General features: G+C 37.9%; 2 protein-coding genes across 3 annotated transcripts; one reads left to right on the forward strand and one right to left on the reverse strand.

Moving 5' to 3' along the window:
• The first annotated feature begins 2,597 nt into the window (after window positions 1–2,597).
• Window positions 2,598–9,852, forward strand: LOC107672608 (MICOS complex subunit MIC27-like). 2 transcript variants are annotated; one of them, XM_016465876.1, is made up of 9 exons: window positions 2,598–2,618; window positions 4,932–5,039; window positions 5,721–5,840; window positions 5,929–5,983; window positions 6,080–6,178; window positions 6,800–6,891; window positions 6,975–7,073; window positions 7,227–7,833; window positions 8,985–9,852. In XM_016465876.1, exons 1-9 carry the CDS (start codon window positions 2,607–2,609, stop codon window positions 9,071–9,073), a joined length of 1,281 nt encoding a protein of 426 aa, XP_016321362.1. In that variant the 5' UTR covers window positions 2,598–2,606; the 3' UTR covers window positions 9,074–9,852. The 2 variants fall into 2 exon arrangements, with proteins under 2 accessions (XP_016321362.1, XP_016321355.1); XM_016465869.1 differs by lacking the exon at window positions 2,598–2,618 and adding an exon at window positions 3,720–3,791.
• Window positions 9,853–9,945: 93 nt separating this feature from the next.
• LOC107672617 (uncharacterized protein CXorf57-like) lies at window positions 9,946–17,404 on the reverse strand. Its single transcript, XM_016465890.1, has 16 exons — window positions 17,191–17,404; window positions 16,516–17,073; window positions 15,738–15,880; window positions 15,439–15,631; window positions 15,202–15,310; window positions 14,185–14,285; window positions 13,955–14,074; window positions 13,781–13,873; window positions 13,529–13,684; window positions 12,911–13,062; window positions 12,643–12,803; window positions 12,016–12,063; window positions 11,454–11,572; window positions 10,949–11,236; window positions 10,701–10,865; window positions 9,946–10,251 (listed from the first exon to the last, which is right to left on the reverse strand). Coding segments are annotated over exons 1-16 (2,553 nt in total). The 5' UTR covers window positions 17,192–17,404; the 3' UTR covers window positions 9,946–10,105.
• Between the last annotated feature and the right edge of the window lie 1,482 nt (window positions 17,405–18,886).

Consider the following 18,886-nt stretch of genomic DNA (forward strand, 5'->3'; position numbering starts at 1 on the left):
TAATTTTTACCCTCCTGTAAATTGGCTCTGAATCTCAGGTGAAAATTGAATTTTGATGTGCTCCACACAGATCTGATCTCATCATCATCCAGTCTGTCATGAAGAAACAGAACAAACTCCAAGATGCTTCAAGTGACCAAACTGCAACGCTACCTGAAAATCTATACGCAAGTGCACCTAGGGTAAAAGCTGTTTTAAAACGCAAACCAAATGTTGATTTAATTTAGTTAATAGAAGCTAATTAAAAAAAAAATCTATTTATGACATTATTTTTGACAGCATCCTCACAGAAAAAAAGTATTAACAAAATAAAAAAATTGAGCCGGCGAAGTTTCCGAAATTTGGTTGATTTGACACGGAATGACCTATATGCATTTTTTTAACGGGCCTCAAACAACAAGTGCAATGAAGGGGTGTTTACAGACGTTCTCTATGTATCATGACAATACCAAACTAAACACATTCGCAAAGGACAGTATATTATTTTCATCCGAGTAGCCTTATACAGCGGTGGCCAAAATGATTACAACACTAGTATTTTCAACAGCTAAAAAATTATTTTAAGTCAGTTATTTCTATCTTTTGCTGTGCTGCACACAGAGATCTGATCTCATCATAATCCAGTCTGTCATGAAGAAACAGAACAAACTCCAAGATGCTTCAAGTGACCAAACTGCAATGCTACCTGAAAATCTATACGCAAGTGCACCTAGGGTAAAAGCTGTTTTAAAACGCAAACCAAATGTTGATTTAATTTAGTTAATAGAAGCTAATTAAAAAAAAAATCTATTTATGACATTATTTTTGACAGCATCCTCATTTTACAGCATTTTTACACAAGTGCCAACCTTTTCACAGTACTGTAGCTTTGCAGGAAGATTTCTTGATACAACACTAGTATTTTCAACAGCTAAAAAATTATTTTAAGTCAGTTATTTCTATCTTTTGCTGTGCTGCACACAGAGATCTGATCTCATCATAATCCAGTCTGTCATGAAGAAACAGAACAAACTCCAAGATGCTTCAAGTGACCAAACTGCAATGCTACCTGAAAATCTATACGCAAGTGCACCTAGGGTAAAAGCTGTTTTAAAACGCAAACCAAATGTTGATTTAATTTAGTTAATAGAAGCTAATTAAAAAAAAAATCTATTTATGACATTATTTTTGACAGCATCCTCATTTTACAGCATTTTTACACAAGTGCCTAAAACTTTTAACAGTACTGTAGCTTTGCAGGAAGGTTTCTTAAAGCATCTTGGAGAAGTTGCCACAGTTCTTCTGGATTTAGTCCGTCTCAGTTTGTTCTGTTTCTTCATGTCATTCCAGACAGACTGGATGATGATGAGATCAGGGCCCCTATTCTTAAAGATTCTAAGAATCCTCTCAGAGAGCTCCTAATTTAGCTTAAAAATTTCTAACTAGGAGTCTTAGCTTAAAAGTGATTCAGGACCAATCTGAGAGCAACTCTGAGCGAGGAAAAGACAAAAACTTTTATCTTAGTGAGGAGGCGAGCCTGACCCCGTTGCCAACTATGACAAAGTCTAAACAAAAATCTCACTGGATTATTACAATTAATGGCAAGATTAATGTTTGGCAATGCAAACTGATATTTCTTACCGACACACCACAGCAAAAGATAGAAATAACTGACTTAAAACCCTTTTTAGCTGGTGAAAATACTAGTGTTCTAATAATTTTTGCCACCACTGTAAATGTATCATCTTTGTAAAGTACCAAGTCATCCAAATCCAACATAAGAGTAATTAATAGTTGTCTATTCGGCAATTTACATAATAAACCAAGGTGCTCTGCATAAAACGCAACCTTGAGTAGCATAACTCGCACTCTACCTAGTACTTTTGACAAGACGAGTCTAAAATGTCAATACTAAACTACTGCATGCAAACAGTCTTGGCACGGCGGCCCCAAGCAATATTCGCAGACATAGAAATGTAAAATACATTACTCACTCGTTTTAGTTGCACTCTCCGGCCTTCTTTTAGTCAAATTCATCCACAAATGTCCGTGAGACTAACTTGTTTACCCTCGTTTTCCCACTTATGAGTTCGTACTTGTTGTCCATTAACGTTCTTTTCAACTGCTTACTACCAAGTACGGATCCCTGGCTGCACATATATTTACCCTGGCCATGAGTTATGAATGCGTTCCCTCGTTATAGTAAATCTTGGTTAATTTATATTAATTTAAATTCATAAAACGAAGGAACGAATATATATTATATTATATTATATTATATTATATTATATTATTATAGCAAGGTTTACATGTGGTTAAATAAATTTTTACTTGTAAATGACCTCATATGGAGTGCAAAAATAACAAATGTGATGAGGCTAATAATAATAATAATAATAACAATAATAAAAATCGTTGTTGTTGTTAGTATTATTATTGTTATTAATAATAAACATATTATTTAAATAATAATATCAATAATTTATCTGTCATATGGCGTAATTTGGGTATTTATTATTATTATTATTATTATTATGAGAACCCCATCAGGAATATTCTCTCGCGTTCTGAGGGCTTTCATGACTCCTCCTGCTTTCCGTAGTAAGACCGAAGGGGGCGGGACCGGCATGGCGGCTAAGGTGAGTTACACTTCCAGTTGAGTTAGTTCAAATGATAGTGTGTACTATTTAATAATATGTGCATTCTGCAGAATAGTATCACACATCTTGACAAGTATCATTTTTCATGATCTGCACGATGCAGCTGTTAATCCGAACGTAAACACGGTGTTTGTTAAACCAGAGCAAAGAACATGCTGTTCTCAAACTCACTCTCACTGGCTGTGTCTTAAAACATAATCTGCTGCCTAGACATCACTCTGAGGCACCTGTTTCTAGTCAGGCAGCTGACGAGGTTTAGAGAGACGACATTAGCTGCGTCCCAAATGACACACTATGCACTTATACATTATGTACTTATGCACTATGTACTCAACCATGTAGTGTATGAATTATATAAGGTTATTTTGTCATTAATAAACGGAGTCTGATAGCCCCTCCCCCTTCTCTACGTAATTAAAGCTGCGACAGTTAAGTGCATGAAGTGTCCAACATTCCACACTTCGTTTTTTCGGTTAAGTGCATCATCCGGGTATTTCAAGTGCACTTTTTCTTTGTTAAATTTTCAGTGTGAACACTGCTCGCACTATTTATACTACAAAACGTCATAGAATAGTGCATAGGTACGCGATTTGGGACACACCTTTTTTTCTCTCTGTCACTCGAGGATTATTACACGCAGCAAAGCGTCTTCTCACGCTTCAGTCCATTAAACTAATACAGATAATGTGCTTAAGGCAAGATCAAGGAGCTGAAACAGAGAAAACACTCAGCCAGGCCAAAGCTGATTAAATTCATAAAACGAAGGAACGAATATATATTATATTATATTATATTATATTATATTATTATAGCAAGGTTTACATGTGGTTAAATAAATTTTTACTTGTAAATGACCTCATATGGAGTGCAAAAATAACAAATGTGATGAGGCTAATAATAATAATAATAATAACAATAATAAAAATCGTTGTTGTTGTTAGTATTATTATTGTTATTAATAATAAACATATTATTTAAATAATAATATCAATAATTTATCTGTCATATGGCGTAATTTGGGTATTTATTATTATTATTATTATTATTATGAGAACCCCATCAGGAATATTCTCTCGCGTTCTGAGGGCTTTCATGACTCCTCCTGCTTTCCGTAGTAAGACCGAAGGGGGCGGGACCGGCATGGCGGCTAAGGTGAGTTACACTTCCAGTTGAGTTAGTTCAAATGATAGTGTGTACTATTTAATAATATGTGCATTCTGCAGAATAGTATCACACATCTTGACAAGTATCATTTTTCATGATCTGCACGATGCAGCTGTTAATCCGAACGTAAACACGGTGTTTGTTAAACCAGAGCAAAGAACATGCTGTTCTCAAACTCACTCTCACTGGCTGTGTCTTAAAACATAATCTGCTGCCTAGACATCACTCTGAGGCACCTGTTTCTAGTCAGGCAGCTGACGAGGTTTAGAGAGACGACATTAGCTGCGTCCCAAATGACACACTATGCACTTATACATTATGTACTTATGCACTATGTACTCAACCATGTAGTGTATGAATTATATAAGGTTATTTTGTCATTAATAAACGGAGTCTGATAGCCCCTCCCCCTTCTCTACGTAATTAAAGCTGCGACAGTTAAGTGCATGAAGTGTCCAACATTCCACACTTCGTTTTTTCGGTTAAGTGCATCATCCGGGTATTTCAAGTGCACTTTTTCTTTGTTAAATTTTCAGTGTGAACACTGCTCGCACTATTTATACTACAAAACGTCATAGAATAGTGCATAGGTACGCGATTTGGGACACACCTTTTTTTCTCTCTGTCACTCGAGGATTATTACACGCAGCAAAGCGTCTTCTCACGCTTCAGTCCATTAAACTAATACAGATAATGTGCTTAAGGCAAGATCAAGGAGCTGAAACAGAGAAAACACTCAGCCAGGCCAAAGCTGATAGTTAGTATACCACACACGTTCAATGAAAAGAACACAACTAGGGGTATGCCGGTATCAAATTTTCATGTTGCGATTAATTGCTAAAGCTTTTATCACGGTATACGGTATTATCACGATATTGGAATTGTTAAAAAAAGTGGTCATAATACAGTATAACAGGTTTAATCACTTTTTTATTATAACAAAAATAACAACATTTAAATGCAATAAAGCAATACAGAAACAACACATGCAAAAAATGTTTTGCACATGAACCATGGTAGTACCATTTAAATACTATGGTATATGAATACGCAGTCATTTAATACCATGATATTATGGTCAACAATTCAAGTCAGTCTGTATTATTAAACTGTTGTGTTGATCCTTAGATTCTGAAGTATGCAGCCCTTCCTGCTGCTGCTGCAGTGGGTTTGTGCTCATTCAGGATTTATTCCATAAATGAGAAAATAAAGGAGGAGCTAATATCTCCAAGAGAGGTAAGAAAAATCATGTTTGGAATGGTATATACCATACTATTAGTACTGTTTTTGCGGTATGTATGTGGTGTGCAATTTGTTAATTTCCTGTATGCATGGAATACCTGAGTGACCTACTACATTCATCAAAATATGTGAACAATGTACCATACAATTGTTTGAAATGTTAGTAGGAAGTGCAAGTTTGCACGTTAGACAAATTATGTACATTTCCATTCAAATGTATAGGGTCAGTAAGACAGTTAAGACTTATTAAAATTCTAAATAAATGCTGTTCTTTTGAATTTTTATCCATCACAAGGATCCTGAAAAAAATGTATCACGGCCTCTACCAAAAATAAAGCAGCTCAGCTGTTTTCAACTGATAATATTAAGAATTGAAATCAGCAAATCAGTGTAGTAGAATGATTTCTGAAAGATCATGTGACACTGAAGAGTGAAGACTGGAGTAATGATGCTGAAAATTCAGCTTTGCCATCACAGGAATAAATTACATTTTAAAATGTTAAAATAGAAAACACTGATTTTTAAATAATGAAATAATGATTTTGTGAAAAATAATAATTTTTCACAATATTAATGTTTTAAAAAATCTTACCCACCCCAAACTTTTGAATGTAAAGTAATACCCATGTTAACTATATCACCATGACCTCTCTCTTTTTTTCTGTCTCTGTCCAGTTGTCTATCTACTCCCCAGATGGTCCTGCTGTGCGGTTTGTGGAGGAAGAGCCTGGTGTAGTGCAGACGGGGCTGGGGGCCGTGAGGGTGGGCCTGCAGCCATACGTCAGAGCAGTGCAGGTGAGCTCTGTCACACTGTGATAATGACTTAATTTCTCATTGTTAATAGTGTGAGTTTATGAAAGATTATCCATTCTTGTTTTTACAGAACACCTTCACTTCAGTCAAAGTTGGAGTTATATCTGTTTACCATGCAGGGCAAGGTGAGCCTGATGTTTGCGAATGAGCAAGCGAGTGAGCTAGAGGGAGGAAATGACCTGTGAACCTGCCCTTTAACTCTTGATCTTCTCTGGTTTTAGACTCGTATCACTTCCTTCGAGATCCACCTCCTGGCTTCCTGCCTAGAGTGGGTGTCATCGGTGTGTCCGGATTGGGTGGCCTGATACTGGCACGCAGGGGTAAGTGTTGTTTTACTGTTTAAAAATAGAGCTGGGTATCGAGTTCGATATTTTTTAGGCACTGACCGAATTGCGTCAATACCATTGAGTATCAAAAAATGTCTTATCGTTCGATATACCAAATTTTGATACCTAAGGGTTTAATTTGGTTTTGGTGAGGCATCAAGGTAAAACACTAGTTTACGGTGCTTACATCATCATACGTGAGGCTATAGTGTGCAAGCATCAAAACACCCATAGATGAAAGGCTACGTTTACTCTAATGCATTTTTCTTTTAAAATGAAAACAGTCCTTGTCCATACTGGTATTTCCACTTCAGAAAAGATCTCCGTCCACACGACCAAAAACGCACCATGCTACATAAGACAATTTAGAAGATTTATACTACACTTTTACTCAAAACTCACTTTAAATCACCATCGAGTGTTTGAAAAAAGTTTTTTTGAGGTAATGTAATATTGTTAAAACGGATTTCATAAAATTGGTATAAAAAAAAGTATTGTTCAGAAACCGGTATCGAAGTCAAGGAATCAGTATCGGTATCGAATATTTTTGAACGATACCCAGCCCTAGTTTAAGTGAATAGTAAGCAGCATCTGTGTAACTGTGCTTTTGTGCAGGCTCTCGTTTAAAGAAGATTTTCGTTCCTCTTGGTCTGGCTACCGCTGGTACTGCAGTATGTTACCCCACACAGACTGTTGGAGTCCTGAAGGTACATTCTCTCTCGCACTCAAAAAAAAAAAAAAAACCTACATACTTGATGTTAATTTTTCATTTTTGCTCTTTTTTTCATAGATTACTGGTAAAAAGGTGTATACTGTCAGTTCATCTGTTGCTTCAATGTTTAAATCCAAACCAAAGGAAGATGTCACCATGCCTGTTGTTAGTGTGGAGGTAATCTACAAAGTTGCATATTAAAACCATGTTGTTTTTTAAGTGTCTGCTAAATGAAACAATGTAAATGCAAAGTCCACTTGTAGAATTATTTTTTAAATATTTTGATGTATTGCAATGTAATTTAGATTTTTACGTTTAATATATTTACAGTCTGCTGCCGCTGTAACAAGCTCAGATACAGAATCACCCGCTAAAGAACTCCCGCCCGAGTCTGAGCCGGCTGCTGCTGTTCCAGATCAGGATGTCACACCAGTAACACAAGTTGTCCCATCAGTGGATTTAGCCCCAGTAGCAGATGTGTCAGGAGATTCTGTAGAACCTCCTCCTGTTGTTGATGTAGCATCTGGAATCCCTGCCCCACTCTCTGAATCTGAATCTCCCCCTGCACCTGCTGTAGAAACTGCCCCTGAGCCTGTCCTAGATGCACAATCCACCCCTGTTCCCGAGCCGGCACCTTCTGCTGAAATGGATATTACTCCTGTTGTGGAGTCTGATCCTGAAATTGTCCCAGAAACTGCCCCTGCTGCTTCAGAACTTAATGTCCCTGCACCTACAGTTGTTATAGAGGAGGCCACGCCCTCAACTACACCTACTGTAGAGGAAACCACACCCCTTGAAGATGCCAACTTAACCACAGCAGATGAGGAACCCGCTTCTGTTGCTCCGCCCCCTGCTGAAGAAGCCATTCCTCTGACACTTCCCCCAGCTGAGGAGGCCCCGCCTTCATCTGAACCTTCTGTAGATGAGCCAGCCACAGGTGAGGAAACATATTTAGTTATGAAGCAAGTCTGGTTTGGATTTAGCATTTCCCCCTCCAACTAGTCTAATGCAGCTATCCTAGATAATTCCTGTGGATCAATTTTTTTTTTCAACTTTTTTTATACTACCTGACAAAGACAGAAATGTTTAATTTAAGAGCAGAAGATGCACATTAAGTGTCAATTATGCTTTAGATATTTTATTTTATGTATTGATGTTATCATTCTCTTGCTGCCACACAGAATGTTGAAATGTTGCTTAACGTTTTTGAAAGAAGTATCTTATGCTCACTAAGGCAGCATTTATTTGATCAAAAATAGTCTGAAATGTTACATTTTATTACAATTTAAAATAACTAATTTCTATTTTAAAGGGGTCATATAACGTTGCTAAAAAAGAACATTATTTGGTGTATTTGGTGTAATGAAATGTGTTTATGCGGTTTAAGGTTCAAAAAACACATTATTTTCCACATACTGTACATTATTGTTGCTCCTCTATGCCCCGCCTTTCTGAAACGCGTCGATTTTTACTCTTCCCACACAGTGACGTAGGCATGTGGGGGCGTGTTTAATCAAGGCGTTTTAGGAGGGCATGGACGAGTCTTAACTTTTTTATAAAGAATATCTCTTTGGGTTTGAGACTTTAGTCTTTGCAACTTTAGGGATCTTATCTATGCACGAACAGCTTGTAACACTCCAAAGAGAAAGGAAAACTTAAAATCACATCATATGACCCCTTTAATATATTAAAAAAAAATATTCCTGTGATGGCAAAGCTGAATTTTCAGCATCATTACATCAGTCTTCAGTGTCACATGATCCTGCAGAAGTCATTCTAATGCTGATTTGGTGCTCAAGAAATATTTCTTGTTATTACTTAAAACAACAGCATATATTTAGAATAGAAATCTTTTGTAACATTATAAATGTCTTTACTGATTTTCTACTTCACTTTTGATCAATTTAATGCATCCTTGTTAAATAAAAGTATTAATTTCTTAAAATAAAAAGTACTGATATACCAAACCTACGTTCATGTGCATCTTCATGTTTATGTTGCAAAAAAAGAATTCTTACACAACTTGACAGCATAAGCACTTCACTTCTCCACATACTAAAATCCACCGTCCGTCTCTTTCCATTCTAGTGAAGTCACGTTTTGTTCCTGACTCTTCTCTGCTTGACCACGGCCAGTCTAATCCAGAGGACGCAGATATGTACAGCACACGGAGCTGAATGAGTGACGGAGAAACTGCGCAGAGAGAAAAAGATGGATATGATGAGATGTTTTAATGTGCCATGATTCCAGCAGTTTGATCGCTTTGTGATTAGGGTATTTAGGTTTTACCAGTGATGTGAAGGAAGGTAATGTCACGTTTCTTTCTTTCTGTGCTGCCTCACACTTGTGAAAATTTTCTTACCTCAGCAGGGATATCAAACACACACAGTCACATTTCTGTGTTAACACGTTATCTACATTTTGTTGACGCTATGGAGGAAACCCCAGGGTAACAGTACTTTAATAAAAAGCCTGTGGTCCCTTAGTTTAATCTCCAGATTTATTTCTGACCTTGATTCCTGTAGCAACAGGAATTCTGTGCTCATTTTATACTGTGAAAAAATTACATCTAAAACTGGACCACACACAAAAAAAAAACTTTTTATATGACATTTGATGTGTACATGTATTTTCTAAAATACATTTTACTGGGGTTAGGAGTAAATATATCAAGCCTTATCTTATCTATGTGTTTGAAATTGAAAAAAAAAAAAGACTAAAATAATCTCAGAATTTCTGATAACAGCTGTTCAATCTTGACCCATTCCAAAATAATAGTTCACGCTGCATCTTTAGTTTCAAAATATTTCAAACACGACTCAGTGGTAACTGCTTTTCAATTGTGGGATTGTCCAGCACCATTTTGGACAGTATTTCTCAAAGGGCACTAACGTGTTTTTGTTAAAAGGTTTAATTTATGCTTTCTTTACATAAATTTTTATTGCCTGTGCAATAGAAAAGCATAAGATAAAAATAAAGGTATTTCAAAAATGTTTTGGGGTTTGAGTTTATTTTTCTAAAATGTTTTCTGAAATTACAAACAAGCATATATTATTAATACAAATACAAAACACCTTTCTGCCCCATTTACACATAAAATCACTTTTCCAGTCCCCTAAAACAACTGAACTCTGATCGGAGCACACCAATATCCATCATCTGATTGATACTTTTTTCTTTGCATGATTGTTTTCATGACGTGTGGCATCTCATTGAGGCTCAGGCTGGCAGATGTCTGCTGTCCTGTAGAGTTTGGAGCAGATTGTTTCTACCCTGCGTTCTCCGAGCAGACAGAGATCAACAATACACACCACGCGCTCCGACTCCAGCTGAGGGGCAGAACACATCAATGACCCTGCAGAAAAACACACACACTTTAGTGCTACAATATGTCACAGGGACTCACAGGCTATTCAGTAGAGATGGAGAATGTGAGCCGAACAGAGTGGACCACACACACACACACACAAACACACACACACACACACCCACTCACCTGGTGCGGGGCAGCTACCGTCTGGCTGCACACACAGTCGTCCTGTTGATATGCAGGACAGCAGGGAGTTGTCATGCTGAGTGTGCGGCACTCCAGCAGCTCTGGGGTCATCAGGGGAGATGACAGGCACAAACTGAACATCTACTGCAGCTCTTTGATTCAGCCCTGAGAGAAGAAGAGAAGTCTAGTTATTACCTGAAGCTATAGCTCCAGTCCACAACATGGTGAGCCGCAGGTGCTGCTCTTACCCAGAATCGTGAGCGTGAAGTAGCCGGTGCACACACACACACACACACACACACACACACCTGGTGCGGGGCAGCTACCGTCTGGCTGCACACACAGTCGTCCTGTTGATATGCAGGACAGCAGGGAGTTGTCATGCTGAGTGTGCGGCACTCCAGCAGCTCTGGGGTCATCAGGGGAGATGACAGGCACAAACTGAACATCTACTGCAGCTCTTTGATTCAGCCCTGAGAGAAGAAGAGAAGTCTAGTTATTACCTGAAGCTATAGCTCCAGTCCACAACATGGTGAGCCGCAGGTGCTGCTCTTACCCAGAATCGTGAGCGTGAAGTAGCCGGTGCTGGCCACAGGTGTGTGCGTGTGCGTCTGTGAGGTGAGATCGGGCGTCCATCTGGCTGGGCTCAAGTTTAGGTGATGTAGTAGAACTTCTCTGTCGTCAAAGTGGAATTTTTCAGGAATGCTTTCCTGATCGAGTCTACCACAGCAAAAGTGATCGGTCACTTGCTGTTTCACTAAAGGCCAGACTCTGCTCTCCCATAATGCAGTGGGTTGGCTGGCAGCTTGCTGTACGTCTGGGACTCGGGATGTGTGGCCAATCTCTTTAGAAAAAAAAAATTGATATGACAATACATTTCAAAAGTTTGAGATCAATAAAATTTATCGATTTTTAAAGTCTCGTATGCTCACCAAGACTGCTGTTATTTGATGAAAATGCAGTAATATTACAATTTTAAAGAACTCTCTTTTGTTTAATTTATTTTAAAATATAATTTATTATGTATTTACATATATATTTGATATATTTGGGTACAACACCTTTTCCTACAGCTGGCTGTCTAACTGATGCATGTTCGTCTTCAACCTCAGATTCCTCTGACTCCAACTCCCCTTCATCCTGTCGCTCTTCTTCCTCATGAGAGGAAAGGCCCACCTGCCTGAGGGACCAATCAGAAGGGAGATTTAAAGAAATCTTCAACCAAGCAGTCCATTATTGCAGGAAATCATTTTGACTTCATAGTACCTCAGTTAAAAAAAGGCAAATTTAAAATTTACATTATGCATTTACGATGGAAATCTCTAGAGCAAGGCACTGCAATTTAAATAAATGTACATTATTACGGAAATTTAAATAAATGCATATTAAATGTACAATTTTCAAGTTTGGATATATGTACATCAAATGAAATTTCAGTCAGTCTGACCTATTTTAATCTCAGCTGGGTAGAACCTCAAAATGCAACAGGCAGGTTTTCAGATTAAAATACACAATATTTTAAAGGAATAAAAATACAGATGTCCTAGTATGCTGAATTACACAAGAATATCTGAAATTCTGCCTAATTTATGAATAGGCTGAAGTGAGCCATGCTTAGATTACCTGTTGGACTGCATTTTGGATCTGGTGAAATACTGCCGATGCACTCCTCTGAATAAAGAAGGAAAAATATTTGTGGCACACTAATGAAATCAAAAACACTTTATAAAACGTATTTACATAAATTAAGCAATATTCATTACAACCTTGTTTCCACATCTGCCAATGGTAGGTAAACCAGCCATACCAGCCAATAACCAGCCAATTTTATTGACATGCCTTTTCGACAATGTAATTATTTGGCTTTAGAATTTTCCTTAAACATTTAAGCCGCTGTTTAATTGTTGGAGGTCATTTACAATCAAAAGATTCCAATTTCAAATAAATGCTGTTTTTACCTTTCTATTAAGCAAAGAATCCTGAAAAAAATGTATCATGGTTGCATCAACAAACTTTTCTGCAAGTGCTGCTCTTACCCAGAATCGTGAGCGTGAAGTAGCCGGTGCAGGCCACATGATAAACTATCATAAACTATCAATTCATGATAGTAAAAAAAGTTGTTTTCCTGAGCACCAAATTCGCATGTAATAATGATTTCTGAAGCATCATGTGACACTGAAGACTGGAGTAATGAACAATATCTTCAATATCCACAATGAACAATACCCTCATGGATCATGAACGCCTTACCTTGAACCTGTCTGCACTCTCCTGCGTTTGGGTGAGACTGTAATATCAGAATCAGGCGAGGTCGAATCCATTTCTCTCTGTGTCAGAGTCATCTCGTCCACTGTGGAGGGAGAAGTGGCAGCTCCAGTGTCACTGACTCCTCGTACGGAGTCACCCTCCTGCTGTAATGACATGTCATTATTTTTGTCAGCACATTTTCTAAAAACGCAAAGGGTAATGACAGACTGTCCTAATGGTGGTTGTTTCATCTTGATTGAGCTGTACAGACCTGTTGTTCACTGTGTGGTGTTTCAGGTTGTGGTGGCCATGTGTGGTACCGCACAGCAGCCACGTAACCCTGTACAGCCACTCTCCTGTGCTCTCTGTACTGCAGACTCTGCAGCTCCCCCTTCAGATCAGCCACTGCTGTAATTGGCTCATCTGCAACACACAGGAATTCATGTGTTTAATTAAATCCTATTTCGGCATGAAGTGAAATTTCTGTTATCATTTACTCACTCATGTTGTCCAAACCTGTATGAATTTTTGTCTTCACAAAAAAGAAAATATTTGGAAGAATCTAGTTAACCAAACCGTTGCTGGTAGCCATTGACTTCCATAGTATTTTTTTCATACTATGGAAGTCGGTGGCTACCAGCAACTGTAGGGTTACCAACATTCTTCACATGATCTTCTTTTATGTTCCACTGAGTAAAGAAATTCATACAGGTTTGGAACAACTTGAGGATGAGTAAACGATGACAGAATTTTCATTTTTGGGTGAAATATCCCTTTAACATTTAACAATTCTGTAGTCTTTTGAACAATGAAAATCAAAAAAGTAAAAAAATAAATTTAAAAAATCTCAGTCGCAATACTGTTTCAATTTAGGAAGGCTAAATCTCACTGGTCATGTTGCTGTTGGTGGGTGGTGCAGGAGGGTAGCAGTAATGTCCTCCAACCGAAGTCCTCCGCAGCATGACACTGTCCTTCAGTGTCTTAGTCCACTGAATGAATGCTTTGACTTTTGGCTCATTGACATAGGGCTGCTTTTTATGACAGCCTGTTAAAGCACACACACAGACAAATAAATAAAGCTGCGCTGATTGTGATTATCTGTGACCTCATTGGCTGATTGAATGCTCTGGCTGAAATCTACCTGTGATGAAGAGATGTGTTTCTGTGCTACTGGTCAGATACACAGAACAGCCCGTCTTACACACTCTCATCTGGGTGCACACCAGATACGTCACTGCAGAGCAAGAGAGATCATAAATAAGGTCATTTAGCAGAAGAGAAATGTAATGAATGTGTACACGGACTGCTGTTTTACTTGGGCAGATGTTGTTGAAGATCTCTGGCTGGGATGAGGAGAAGATCTCCAGGATGAATGCTGAGTCAGTTGTCCCATCCACTGCATGTACCCAACGATACGCCCAGAACTTTTCAGGTCCTGACACACACACACACAAGCAGTAACGGTGGTTTGACCAATTCCCAACCCTAAGTATGAATTTAGCTTATATTAACAAGCACTATTACTGACAACCAGCTGTTTAATACCCGTCTTCTCCTTGCTCCTAATTCGCTCAACCCGGCCCACGTATGTCACTAGACCAATGATGTCACAGGCTTGGTTATTATTCATCGAGTCCACCTCTGACCTGATCACAGGGAGAGGTTTAGAAAATTGTTGATTGTTTTCATGACAAATTTACATGTATTGTAAATAAGACAAATCAATAACATAAAGGTATTAAAAACAAGCAATTAAAATCCAATAAAATAACATTAGTTATTTAGCTATGCTTTGTTTGCATATTTGCATTTGACACACACTGATTTATGCTACCATTCAAACAGTTGGTATCAGTAAGATTTTGTTTTTGTAAAAAATTATTTTTTTTAAGAACTCTCTTATGCTCACCAAGTTTGCATTTATTTGATCAACCATACTGTGAAACAGTAATATTGTAAAATATTATTACAATTTAACTGTTTTCTATTTTTGCCATATTATAATATGTCTAATTTATTCATGTGATGGCAAAGTTGAATTTTCAGCAGTTTTCAGTGTCACGTGATCTTTCAGAAATCATTCTAATATGCTGATTTGTTCTGTTTAATGATTTAGTGGAAACTGTAATCATTTCTTTCAGGATTCTTTGATGAATAGAGAGTACAAAAGAACAGCATTTATTTGAAACAGAAATCTTTTGTAATATTATCCAGTCTTTATGATCACTTTTTGAACAATTGCTGAAAAAAAGTTGATTTTTTGAGACACAAAAAAAAAAAAAGACCCCAAACTTTTGAATAGTAGTATACATTCTTGCAGGACGTCCTGCAACCTGAGGGTGCCCTGAAATTTTAAATAAATCTGTGTACCTTGTGGCAAAGTTGTATGGGACATCAGGCAGATCCCACTGAGGCTGAACACTTTTTGGAGGAATCACTGTCACTACAGAGGTTTGAGACACAAAAAAAAAAAAGACCCCCAACTTTTGAATAGTAGTATACATTCTTGCAGGACGTCCTGCAACCTGAGGGTGCCCTGAAATTTTAAATAAATCTGTGTACCTTGTGGCAAAGTTGTATGGGACATCAGGCAGATCCCACTGAGGCTGAACACTTTTTGGAGGAATCACTGTCACTACAGAGGCAGGACTTCGAGGATTCAGGCTGATCTCTACAAACCCACAGAACAACCACAAACAAAGAGCTGAAATAAAACTTTTTCAAGAGATGGTCCAATACTGAACCTAGGTGGAAATGCAGCATAAGAAAGCTAGCAACTAAAAAGCTCCGGAGTCATACCAATTGAGTGGAAAGTCATAAGAGAGAGTGTGCGGATATGTGGTCTAGACCGGTTTTGATAACTGTGTTTCAATGAGTACTGCTGCAGATACAGAACCGAGCCGACTGTCAGTCTGTTGAACCATTCAGGACAAAGATCATTCCATACAACCATAGACATGACGCCACTCTGATCAGCCACCTCACAGTACACCTGAAAGAGAGGAAGAGGGAGGAAGTGAAAGAAAGAAATCATAGCCCCAAAATGTTTGCAGTGCAGAAGAACCTGCAGACAAAAAGAACCTTTGACGTTGACTCACCTGAAATGGGAAGTCAATGTTTTGTCCTGGTTTGCCATAGTACCGTATCCTGGACCTGTGCAGAATTCGGACCAGCAGTGGGAGAGGCCGTCTGGAGCTGTGAAAGAACGCTTCCAGATCTGCCAGAAGTGTGATTCTAGACACTGACACACAGAAATATAACATGACAACCTATAATAAAAGATCACACACTCCTATTACACAACAAATTACGTGTAGCTGCGTTCAAATTATACTTAATGTAAACTGTCTTATTCCACATTCTCATTTCTTTTACACAAATTATTTGTGTTGACTGCATTTATTAAACTCAATTATTTAACCTTCAGAAAATAGTTTTTAATATATAAAAAATATACAAGTATTTAATTTTATTTAAAACAATTATAAGTTTATTAATAATAACCACAAGCCAACATTTTGGCGCTAAAATAACTAGCTTCAGAAAACATCAAATATAAGTGAAGTTTCTACTACGTTAATGCTTCAAATAACTTTAGTCCAGATAAAATGACAAAATATGGGCGAAATGTTCCATCGTCATTCAGTGTAACAGATATATTCAAGTAAAAAAAAGAAACAATATACTTATTCTGACCTGCACAAATTAAACTTTGTACATACCAAATAAAAAACTCTTGCTGACAAATGGGCAAAACCTAGTGGTTTTAAGGATAGTGGCAAAGACGGGTAAATAATTTAAATGACTTTTTGGGGCCTGCACTGTGAACCTTAAACAGAGTCTTTATAAAGTTTTGAAAAGAACATGATCTCATACCATCAATGACCACGTCTGGCGGTGGGCTATAAGGAGCCCAAACACTTCCATAAGGATCATCGTTTATCCACAGTGGTAAATAATATTTTCTGCTCAGCTGCAGGGGTCCATCGGACCGGGTCACATGGTCCTGACACCACTCCGGGATACTCCCCACGTCTTGAATGGACAGAAACCTCTCTGGGAGCTCCACGACGCTGTGGATGCTGTCTATCCTGATGTAACTGTGACTCAGCCTCGTCTCGTCGTGGATCATCGACAGCTGGGACACCAGGACCCCAGCCCCGCAGCGCAGCGAGCCCGTCCTCACCCACCGGCTCAGACTGTCCGCCAGCTGACACTTTATCCGCCACCGGCCGTCCGTTACCGTCAGGTCGTAGCTGTAGCTCTCATCGGCGGGATGCTGTGCGCTTAGGTAGCGGTCCAGAGCGATGACAGCCAGGCACAGCGGGCCGGTGAGGGTCAGGGAGAGAGTGTGCGCGGAACGCAGCTGCTCAAACACCGCCTGGAGAGCAGAACCGGACCCGCTGTCAGTGCGATCCGCCGGGCCTGCCATCACTGAAACCACCACCGACGGTTAGAACGTCCAGATCCAGACTCAAACCTGTTAAATCTACATTTAACGACGTTGAATAAATATATAAAAGCGACTGTTGATAAGAGACAGATACTCACTTAGCTTACTTATACGAAATATACAGGGTCTTAGATAATCACTTAGCTTACTTATATGAAATATACAGGGTTTTATTCATTTACATTTTGAAATAATATAAGTGTATGCGATTTTATTGCTCATGAAGTCAGCTCAAACCTCACGGAATGTAAACAAACTCCAAGCGCGCGGTGAGTTCGTGTTTCTTCTTCCCGAGCAACTGAACACTAAACGTTAACCACAGCGCCACCTACAAGCACGGAGGACACAACAGCGACACCTAAGTTCACTGACAACAAAGTTCTGCCTTTGATCCCGTGTCACGATTTGATCCACATTGAAAACAGCAGGCCGCTTTTTTTATGGTCATAAAGCGTATTACGATAGAAAATATCTTTAAATCTATATTGTTGGAGTAACACAATTTCAGAAGAAACAAGAAACTGGAATACAATTTGAAGCAAAAGGTGGCTTTTCCTCATCCGATATACTGTATATTTATAATATGCATTTTATAACTAATGTACTTTATAACCACATATGGGACCCTGGACCACAAAACCAGTCATAAGGGTCTATTTTTCGAAATTAATATTTATACGTCATCTGAAAGCTGAATAAATAAGCTTTCCATTGATGTATGGTTTGTTAGGATAGGAAAATATTTGGCCGAGATACAACTATTTGAAAATCTGGAATCTTATCACCACACATATGTTATTAGTAAATGAATGGTGTACATATTCAAGGTACATTTGAATTCATGTGTATTTATTTCACAAATTAATCTTAACTTTGACAGAAGTCAATATGAGCTCCATTTACACATACAGGTGCATCTCAATAATTTAGAATGTCGTGGAAAAGTTAAATGTTAAATGTGAGCCAAAATCATCACAATTAAAAGAACCAGACTTAAAACTACTTCAGTCTGTGTGCATTGAATGTATTTAATACGCGAGTTTCACAATTTGAGTTGAATTACTGAAATAAATGAACTTTTCCACGACATTCTAATTTATTGAGATGCACCTGTATAACAAATGTTTATATAGAAGTAATAAGTAATACATACATAATTTTAAATGTGCATTACTTTTACATAAACAGTTATATTTTATGTAACAAATTTTTGTTTAAAAAAATACTGTGTATTGAAAAGTAATTAAGAGTCGGTATAACATCCAAACTGTTTCAGAATGTAAACTTTTTTTATTATTAATTTCTTTTAAAACAATATTAACAATATGTTAAAGCTTGTTGTGATGGTATATGTACACAAGAATAAAAGGGGGAAAAACAAGCCATACATTGACTGTGCAACATCAACTCGCTGAACTGACAAACAGAAAGCTTTACGTCCCCCCAAAGTAAGACACTTCAATAATGAATCTGTTACAAAATACCTCTGTTTTTACTTTCAAATCATACACTGTATATAAATTTATTTCAATCTATTTGACATCTTATAAAATAAACAACTATATTTTTCTAGACGTTTTTTGTATATCTTATATTACAATATCTTCCATGTATTTTCTGCCCCTCACCTGGGAGAATATAAATGCACTGACAATGTCACCTGTTCAGGTAACACATATAACACACACACTCACGAATCCATGAGGCCTAAAACCTCATAAGAACAGACACTTTTGGGGAGAAATTCAGGCCAGAGAGAGAGAGAGAGAGAGAGAGAGAGAGAGAGAGAGAGAG

Source organism: Sinocyclocheilus anshuiensis, unplaced genomic scaffold, assembly GCF_001515605.1.
Source record: "Sinocyclocheilus anshuiensis isolate Anshui unplaced genomic scaffold, SAMN03320099.WGS_v1.1 scaffold681, whole genome shotgun sequence".
Lineage (NCBI taxonomy): Eukaryota > Metazoa > Chordata > Actinopteri > Cypriniformes > Cyprinidae > Sinocyclocheilus > Sinocyclocheilus anshuiensis.